We start from the raw sequence: 10636 nt of genomic DNA, 5'->3' as shown, positions 1-10636 counted from the left end.
TGTGAATAATATATGGCTATATGAGATTTCCAAATCATCGCATTCTTTTTTCCACATTTATTTACATTTTACACACTGTTCCAACTTTTTTGTAATTGGGGTTGTATTACGTTCCATTTTCTGTCCCTTGATCTCCATCCTCTCCACTTTCTATAGTATTGGGTAACCTGCTGATCTGTGATTTGGTGACCTGCCAGTACAATACTCCCCGCTCCTCCAAAACAACATTGATCTAAGTTAATGTGTAATAATCCTCGTATTCATGATAAGAGTCTGACAAGTAGAAAAAAAATTCCCGGTACGGCTGCCATGTATCCAGGCTATAAATTCAGCGGGGAACATGACGCTTCCACTCACCTTGAGCTACTTTGGTGAAGCTGAGTCAATTTTCAGTCCAGAAGATGTTCTCCCTACTTGTACTTCCATTGCTACTCCAGGCAACACTGACCTACGGAGAGTGGATTTCAGTTCCCAATGGTGCCCAATGGGGCGAGTGGGGACCTATACAGCGATGTCCTCCTGGCACTGTAGTCAAATCATTCAACCTAAAGGTACAGTAGATGGGTTTGTAAGAAATATCTGACTATGAAAATGAGATAACAGTCGGGGTCCCCAATGATGATTCTGGTGTTACCCAGAGGTTAGCGCCATGTCAGTTGCTCTGTAATATAGATGGCTTTAACTGAAAGAAACGGGGGTCATTAATGTCTTTGATTGCCATGTAGGAGCTGCTTATGGTCATAACTGCGCTCTGAAGGGAACATCCAACCTGCTGCCACCAACTACTCATAAAATGATGGGGAGGAACCAATGCATTTACATTTCATTCCAAGCATACATCTTCAGTAGCTTCTTCGACCATCAGTCATTTATCCTGACTCACCTATACACATGATCATTCAGTTGTCCAAGTATTCGTGGGCAGTGATGAGTAAGCCACTGCAGGACAGCTCTAGTGATGGCTTACATGTATGTCCATGGAAAACATCAAATTAAGATATCCAATCTTTCTTTTGCCCAACATCATTTGTTTGGGGAGAGCTGGAAGACCCCCCATATGCACACAATTGACAGCTTATCGTTCCAGAATCAGTGGGCTGAGACAATGTTTCCCCAATGTATACTAGGACCATAAAGATGAATGAGTGTTTATGATGGGACAGCAGTACAGTGTTTGATTTAAGAGCTACCAGCAGGGTTTCTGTGTATTCATGGTTGCCACATATAATATAAAGCTATGTTGTATTCTGAACATCACAATGTTTTTGGTTTCAGGTAGAAAGAAGCCAAGGATCTGGAGATGACACGTCCGTGAATGCTATTAGGCTATATTGTACTAGCAAGACCGATACAAATATTAAGGCTATGATCTCATCTACAGAAGCACGGTAAGTCCATACAATTGTCTTAAATAGATATTCGCCTTGGGTTTAGGATTCTTCAGCCACTCTCTACACTATTCATTCCCTTAAGGGCTCGCTCACAGTATAGGCACGTGCAAAGATGGCGGCTATACTGCACTATAGATCACGTGAACAGGTGAATTCCAGCTATATGAGCTAGTCCCTTCACACAATCCAAGGTGCGGGGCGCGTGTTTTCCAGCTCCCATAGGAGTCTATGGAAAGGAGAGGCCCTATCTTTGCGCACACCCCGCTACCTGTCCTATCTTTGGCAAGTGCATGTATTTTGGGCTTCTAAAATTCTTTCATGTGAATGCTTCTGTAGGAAACCAGCGCTCATGAGCCCTAAGGGGGTTGTCTGGTTGTAAATTAATGATAACCTCTTGGCAGAACAGGCCATCATTAGTAGATCAGCAGAGGTCCACCGCTAGTTGTCTGCTCACACAGGCAGTGTGCTTCTGCACTGAACTGTTTTCTGCAGGAAGCAGACAGCTCCATCCTCATTGCAGTAGCCAGGTTTGGTATTGCAGGGCAAGTTGCCATAGTAGGGAATGAGAACTTTGGCTGTAATACCAAGCTTGGCCATTGCAGAGAAAATGGAGCTGTTTGCTTCCTGCAGAAATTGTAAAACAGCCTATTGGCTGTGGCCCACGGTGGCGGACCCCTGCCGATCTACTATTGATGGCCTGTCCTACAGAGAGGCCATGAATAATTTACAACTGGACAACCTGTTTACATATGCTGAAGGTCAGAAACATAGACACAATTTCCAAACAAAGATGTATCTCTAAAGTTATGGGCCGGGATATTCAATGTTTTTCCTCTTCTCTTGAAGACTAGCTGCTTTTTACTTTTTTATTTTTAATGTACAGAATAGGCAATTATAAGCATTTTTGTAATATGTTTTATCAGCCTATTCTGAACATTTTTCATACAAACCCCCTATTTAGCTACGCAGCTAGGTGAAGACAGTGCTGAGAAATCCGTCTTCAGCAAGCTAGCTGCATAGCTGAATGGGGAGCTCCGGCTGTGCCTGCACTGTTCTCTTTAGTGCAGGCACAGCTGTTCCATATACCGTAACAGTGTATTTATAAAGCCTGCTTCATAGTTTAGTGATTTTTAAACATAGTTGTTCCACCCCAAGATCTGCCCTGCAGCACTGCTTTTATTAGTCTCCTGCCTTTGCTTATCTGCCCCCAGTGCAATGTAAGGAGAAGTCATGCTGTGCTATAGATGGGTTCTGCCCTTACAGCGCACCTGTTCCCAGCTGGACTCAGGGTCTAAGTGCAACGGGTGTACAATACTTTATGTCACAACCTGAGGCACTGAGACCATGACAGTGCATTGGATCCAGCAAGGAACAGCTGCCACGTTAGTGGAGAAGCCTATTCCCCACACACAATGAACAAGAAGGAGATGCTAGAAGATATGAAGTCAGAATTAGAAATGGAAAACAATACTTGTGTACCTCAATATTAATTCAAGGACATTAAAGGGCTTGTATCAGAATTTCAAGCTATTCCCTGTCCCCAGGATAAGGATTACCTTGCTGATTCCTGGGGGGCTCCTGTCTCCCGCTCTTGTGTCACCGCAGGGCTTAATTCTTCCCTCGCAGTGAGGTCACTCTGGATGGAGCGCTGGCTGAGCAGGCATGGTCAGCGCTTCATTATTTTCAGTGAGGCTGATGAAAATACCCAAGCATGTCCTGCTCAGGAATCTTGGCACTACCACTGAAAGTGAATGGAGGACTGCTTGTCATTTAGTCTTCTCCTCACTGCTGGAGGGGCAGTGAGGAGGACATGGGACCCCCATTCTTGAGATAGGCAGTGAGACACCACTGATCAGCTAAGTAATTCCCTACCCTGTGGACAGGTGGTAACTTGAAATTCTGGTACAAGTCCTTTAGGTTGCGCTCACACGGATGGACCCGATTCTGCATGTGGGAGGCTTACAGCAGATTCCGGCTGTGAGCCTGGCAAGCGACCCTGCATACCTGATATTTCCCTATTGCAAAGGACTGGCGGTCATGTGTAGTCCTTTTTTTTTTTTTGCTCATTAGCATTTCCTACGCCACCGCTTATCGATGACTTGGGTACCTGCAGCCTATACGCAATGTTGATTGCATATGGGCTGTTGGTCGGACAGCCTCTGTTGACATCAATGGAGGCCACCCAGGCAGATTCTGCAGCAGAATAGAGCATGCTGCTTTTTTCTTCCATTCGTGGGATACACAATTTGTATCGAAAATGCATGTCTTTAAAAGCTCGCATTTTACCGTGGATTGTCCGTGTGGATGTCGATTGTGCAATCCGCAATCTAAATTCACCCGCATGAGCCCGGCCTTAATGTACTGAAAGGGAGTTATACTGCAGCAGAGGACAAAGTGTTTCCAATCCCCTCGCTGTCCTCCGTGTGCACATACATGTTCCTCCAAGAGAAAGTGTAGGCAACATCATCACGGTGAGCAAATGTCATGCGAGCGCTAACCAACCATCAAAACTCTGTTCTTTCTTACTCTACAGATGGGGGGAATGGACTCCCGTTACATGGTGTCCCAAAGGTTATCCCATAAGTTTTGCTTTGAAAGTCGAAAAACCAAAGGGTAAAGGAGATGACACAGCGGTCAACAATGTGAAGATGCTATGTTCAGATGGTAAACCTATAGAAGCATGTGGCAACCATTGGGGAGAGTATGGAACAATGAGTGGAAGGTGCACACATGGGATCTGTGCGGTCCAAACCAAAGTGGAAAACCCCCAAGTAGAAGGAGATGACACGGCTCTCAATGATGTCAAATTCGAATGTTGTGCCGCATAAAACATCTTAATAGATGAGTCTGTGCAAATTTGGTGTGAAATTCACAAATAAAGTCATAATTTGTGCCGTCATATTCTTGTTTGTGATAAGAGTGACGTCTCTTGCTCACTATCTAGAAGGTGCCGTGTGCAACCCCCATGCCTTGTCAGCTCTATTAACCAAGGCTTGAGGGTCAATTTCTTGTAAATATGCCAGTGTATTTAAAGGGGTTGCCCAGTTCTAAATTATTGATAGCCTATCCTCAGGTTAGGCCATCAATTACAGAACGAGGGTCTCCCACTGATCAGCTGTTTGCTAGGCTGGTGTCCTTTCAGATGGACTAATTTCTGGAGGAAGCAGACAGCTCTGTAACCACTGCAGTGGCCAGGCTTGGTATTGCAGACAAAGTACCGATTCTCTTCAATGCCTGCAATACCAAGCCTGGCCACTACCTTGAGGACAGAGCTGTCTGCTTTCTGCAGAAATTAGGTCAGTGCACACGCGCTTTGCCCAGGTGCAAAGCTGATCAGTAGAGATCCCAGGCAGATGACTGACTATTGACTGCCTATTCTGCCTGAAGTTAAAAGCGCACTCAGAATGACATGACAGCAGCAGCTGGGGTAGGTAGATGTATACTATTGCCTGCAGTCATTAGAGATGGTCTGGGCCCGCCCACTGAAGCAAACCACAGGTATTTGCATGCGACTTGGGAAGGTTTAAAAAATGTTTTTTGCAGGTTTGCTTAGAAATGGGACAGTTCGACATATATTCAGTGGTCTGCCCCTGTAGTCTGTCTAGTAGCGTTAAAAGCACTGACAGGTTCAGTTTAAGCTGCATTTACAAATACGCTGATAGAAACAGCCAACAAGCAGGTTGACAGACCCTCCCACAGTGCCTTAGTTCAGCTCCGATAATATAGAAAGCAGTTAGGAGTCTGACTATGAGTCCAGGATTCCAGGGCCTACCGGAGGCGGAACAACAGACCAGACGGTAGCCAGCTTCTACACATGACACTTGGCGCCTGGAACTCCCAAAATGGCATTCTGCTTCTCCAATCATACCATCCGGAGGGAACCACCCATGTGACTACCCCACGTAGAGCGGAAGTAACACGCAATAATTGCAATGAATCATTAGGCCACACGATGGCACTGCATCATCTAAAGACCACATGAAACTTCATAAAACCTATCAATTAATAGCCACACAGCATTACCTGGCAGATTTAATGTGCTGCACAACCGTATCCCCCTCTTCACTCTGTTCACAAATACGCTGATAGAAACAGTCAGCAAGCAGGTTGACAGACCCTCCCACAGCGGCTTACTTCAGCTCCTATAATGCAGAAAGCAGTTAGTTTTTCCTCGGTTCCACTCTTGTACAATGTTTTGTGCACCAACATTTCTCAGAACAGACCCGGAATACACAGGAGAGACTGCAGGGGTGTAAAACAAGCGATCATACGGCTCTGGCAGCAAAAAACATTTAGCTCTTGGAATGGGAAGACAAAAAACCCTCGAAATAACCATGTCCTCAAGGACACTATGCGATATTCTCATCGCCCTTGTATATGCAGTATACTCTACGATGCCAGGAAGGGCTGGAATACTGGTGTGCCACCCTGTAAGGATACCTGCCACTATCTCTTTGCTGTCCTCTCTAAGCTCAGCACAAGATGGTGAAGGGCATGGTGATTACAGTCATATGTCTCTTGTGTGTATCGGTGCAGCAGTTTGGGAGAAACCTACATTTTATTATTAGTAGCCACGCATAGACGACTGCAGGAAGTAGTCAATATTCATAAACTCTGGTTATCCCCGCCCACCTGTGGAAATAGCCACCCCCATCCCCTGGCACTAATTGGCAGCTATCTCCAGACTAGGGTTTGCATGGGTGGGTCTGGATAGAGCCACAGGTGGGCAGGACTAACTGAAGCTCATGAATATCTAAGACTACAATAGTTTTCTGTGTGGCTAGTACTAAAAAAATAGACGTTTCTCCCAAACTACGGCCCAGATATGGCGCTATCACTATCCCCTGCCGCCCTCTGAAGATTCCCCCACTCCCCTCCCCACACAGTCTAAATGCTACATAGCGATCTCCTGCAGCTCTGGCCTCGGTTATTAACTCAAGGCTTTTTGAGTAACTATTTAAAGGGGTTGTCCCGAGGCAAAACCGGAAAATTTTATATTAGCCCATTCCCCCTGTCACCCCCCATCATAAAGCAGCCCTTTTGAGCGGTTATAAACCGCATCCTACTTACAGTTTAGCAGAAATAATAACTTTTAAACTTCTCCATCTAAGATGGCGCCTGCGTTGTCCCTGGGTGCGTTCCACGGTGCACCGCTCGCTCTTCCTGGAGGCCTTCATGCGCGCTCCCGAGACGCCGGTCACGTGAGCAGGTGACTGACGTCATCGGTGGAGGCGTGCACTTGCAAATGAATGAAACGCCGATCCAGCCGCCACATTGGCTGGTCGGCAGAAAGCGTCACAGCGGGAGGTGGAGTCTACCGGAGAAAACAGCAAACAGCTGTTTCTCCCATCTCTTGACCACACAGAAGCGCAGGTAAGCGCACCTTTCCGCGGTATTCTTTCATGCTTTTATTAGCACAGGATCATTGCCTTATGCAGTGAGTCTGTGCATGAAAAACGTATTGTGCATGCCCTGTATAGTAATGTCTTACATTTTTATAGTGCCTGCCATGTGCTGCGGTTTTTTTTTCCTGCTGTGTGCTGCTATTGTGACTGCAGTGTTTATTGTGCATGCAGCCTGCTTCCATTCGCCTGCCATGTGCTTTTTTTTTTTTTTTTTTGTGCTGCCTTTTTTTTTTTTGCCTGCTGTGTGCTTCCCTTTTTTTTAGTTATTTTTTTGTGCCTGCTGCGTGCTTCCATGTGCCTGCTGGGTTCTAACATGTGCCTGCCGTGTGCTTCTGTGTGCCTGCCATGTCCTTTTTTTTCTTTTTTTCTTTTTTGTGCCTGCCGTGTGCTTCCATGTGTCTGCCGTGTGCTGCTTTTTTTTTGTGCCTGCCGTGTGCTTCCATGTGCCTGCCGTGTGCTTCTTTTTTTTTTTTGTGCCTGCCGTGTGCTTCTTTTTTTTTTTTTTTGTGCCTGCCGTGTGCTTCCTTGTGTCTGCCGTGTGCTTCTTTTTTTTTGTGCCTGCCGTGTGCTTCCATGGGCTGCCATGTTTTGTTTTTTTTTTGTTCCTGCTGTGTGCTTCCATGTGCCTGCCGTGTGCTTCCATGTGCAGCAATGTGCATGTGACTGCAAACTGCTTTGAATCAGCATACATTCCGCACAATTCATTCATACAATCATCATGCAATCTTCGGAAAATTTGCATGGAATAGACATCGCATCTGCATGCAATCTACACACAAACACTGCCTTCAATCGACACGATTTACCTGCATTCTACATACAATATGCATGCTATCTGCCTACAGACTGCGGATAATGCTAGCTATCAACAAGCTGTCCACAATCGCCCAGTAATCAATCTAAAATTCGCCTAAATTATGCCTGCCAGGGACCTTTAAAAGATTGTTATTAGAAAATGCTGCTGCTTCCATAACTGTTATGGAAGTGCCACTAACTTGGTGTTTGTTTTTTTTTTAGTTTTTTTGTAGTCCAATTCAAGCACAAACATGTACCAGGAAGATCTTGAATTTGAGGAGCTTGATTATTCATCCGATTCTTTTGGAGAGGTAAGTTTTTGCTGAAAATGGAAAGGTTGAGGCAAACCAATGGCAATAAACATAATAATTTTTTTTTTTTTTTTTTTTTTTAACAGGACTTCCAATCTGATAGCGAGGAAAATGATGAGGATTTCCCTAAAACTCGGCAATATTCGGCGGTATGTGTTGAAATATGTATAAAAAAATTTTGTTTATTGTTTGAAACCGCAACTATGCATCAGTCCCGTACAATTTATTATTTCAATACATTATTTCATGTGTGTGTGTGTATATACGCACGCGCGCACACGCACACACACGTGTGTATACGCACACACATACGCGTGTGTGTGTATATACATACATACGCGTGTGTGTGTTTGCGTGCGTGCGTGCGTGCACGCGCGTATATACATACACACAGTACGACACCACAAACAATAGGTATTTATTACAATTTTATTGTACAACACACAAGACAATGCAAGTATCATTTTTAACAAAGGAAAAAGTTTATTTGAAAAGGAAAAAAGGTTAGTGAAAAAGGCAACATGGAAAAACAGAAGATATCAATGCGTCTTTTTTTTTTTGTTTGTTTTCATGTAGACTATTAAAAAAATTTTAAGTTTAGAAATATTAATATATTTCCTTTTCGTTTTTTCTTAGGGTTATGCGTGTGGGCGCATATCGCTCTTATACAGCGTGGATACATGGATTCTTGGGGAAACACAATAGAATCCCCATACCAGCGTGTGCAATTAAATCAATACGGACAGCTTACCCTGATCCGCAAGGACAATACACTGGTTTCCAGTTCTACATGGACCTGACTGAAAGCAATTTGGATTTCCAGTTGAACTTGTAGGATGTTTTAATTTGTGCAATTTTGTTTTCAGGCTTTACAGATTTTAAAATGTTAATACATTTTTTTGTGAAATATAGTGTGTGGTTTTTTATTTGGAACGTCTCGACTATAATCACTAATCGTTCTATCATTATGTATATACATGACTACATATGCGTATGTTAGTGTGTATAATATATACACACACAAACTGTGGGTTGTGTGTGTATGTATTTTGACACACATATATATCTGTATGCCTGTCTATCTGTCTGCCTCTCTCTATCTCTCTGCCTGCCTCTCTATCTATCTGCCTGCCTCTCTCTATCTGTCTGTCTGCCTGCCTGCCTGCCTCTCTCTCTGTCTGTCTGCCTCTCTCTGTCTATCTGTCTGCCTCTCTCTCTCTGTCTGTCTGTCTGTCTGTCTGTCTGTCTGTCTGTGTATTCCTTTGCAGGTCTCTATAAGGGAGGAGGGAGCTGTCCAGTGCTGAACCTTTCCCCTGCACAGCGAGGCAAGGCTTCGTTATAGCAGGGAGCTGTCCAGTGCTGAAGTCTCAGCAGAAAGTACTGTAATAGCTGCAATGCACTCCCAACATCGATGGTGTGATGGAACAAATAGTTTTATTCACCAAAATATATGTATGGGTATATATGCGTGTACACACATATATATAGTATACGTGTGTATGTCTATGTATGCATGTATGTAACATACCCACTGGTGTGTGTGTGTGTGTGTGTAATACATACATATATGCATACGTCTGTGTGGGTGTGTATGAGAGAGATTATATATATAAATATATATATATCTCCCAGACAGATGTATGCTTGGACGCGTGGACACGGTGCGCGTGCGTATGTATTCGCAAACACATGCACCTACTTTGTAAGTCATGTTAGTACAATAACTTACATCAAAAAAAAATTTGCAATGAGGTATTGGTAAATAAAATGACCAAATTAAGAATTTTTGTGCAAAAACATTTTATAAATATTATTGCTATACTTTTAAATACGAGTGTCATTAATTTGGTCATTTTACCGTAAGCCTGCAATCCACGACAAGGATCCTCATTCTCTTGCGAGACCTATCTAAAAAAATTAAAAATTCCCTAACTAAAAATTCTACCGTAAAGGACCGAATTTTTTACAAAATTTAAAAAATTAATAAATTTAAAATTAGTTAAACACCCGTGGAAAAATGCATAGGATTTATGGGATAAGACCGGCAACATTTCACATTGTACCAGTTATACATTCTATACAAAAAAGGGATTTTATGCAGATGATTGCAAAGAGTAAAAAGGGATGTTAATGCGATTAACAAAAGGGACTAGAGGGCATAGGAAATAAATAAGGATAAGTGACCAAAATGTTAAATAAATATCCCTATACACACATGGAAATAAGATTACAACGCACATGTAAACTATACAAAAGACAAAGTAAGTAATAAAGAGACACAGAGAAAAGAGACAGACGAACCGTTGAAAATTGTAGTTCACTTATTTACAATAGACAGACATGAAACAATAGTTGCACATGATACAAAAATATTACTAAATTTTTTGTTAAAATGTTTTTTTTTTTTTTTTTATACCCACCCAAATTTTTTCTTGATTACCCTGGAAATCGACTTTGAAATTTGTGAACCAATTCCTCTTCACTGGGTTTCACAACAGGTGCAATATTATGAGGGAATTCTGAGGATTTTGAATGCCAGGAGATGGACATCTCACCTTTGGCGAACATCACAATCTCACGAATTATGTCAAATACAAATGCAATGGACTTAGGCTCATAAAGAGCTTTCAAAATCCACTGCTTCCATGCTTTTGAGTACTCCACTCAGTAACACTTCCGGTCCTCTATCCCGTCTTCTGGTTGCGTTCTTCTGAGCTTTTGAATCCTACCTACG

The 10636-nt window shown here is 43.1% G+C and overlaps 1 protein-coding gene across 1 annotated transcript; it reads left to right on the top strand.

Moving 5' to 3' along the window:
- The first annotated feature begins 372 nt into the window (after positions 1–372).
- Positions 373–4290, top strand: LOC136610903 (vitelline membrane outer layer protein 1 homolog). The gene is made up of 3 exons (XM_066590100.1): positions 373–551; positions 1276–1388; positions 3925–4290. Exons 1-3 carry the CDS (start codon positions 402–404, stop codon positions 4217–4219), a joined length of 558 nt encoding a protein of 185 aa, XP_066446197.1. The 5' UTR covers positions 373–401; the 3' UTR covers positions 4220–4290.
- Positions 4291–10636: the final 6346 nt, after the last annotated feature.

This window comes from Eleutherodactylus coqui, chromosome 2, assembly GCF_035609145.1.
Source record: "Eleutherodactylus coqui strain aEleCoq1 chromosome 2, aEleCoq1.hap1, whole genome shotgun sequence".
In the NCBI taxonomy this organism is placed as follows: domain Eukaryota; kingdom Metazoa; phylum Chordata; class Amphibia; order Anura; family Eleutherodactylidae; genus Eleutherodactylus; species Eleutherodactylus coqui.
This window is presented reverse-complemented; position numbering and strand designations above follow the sequence as displayed.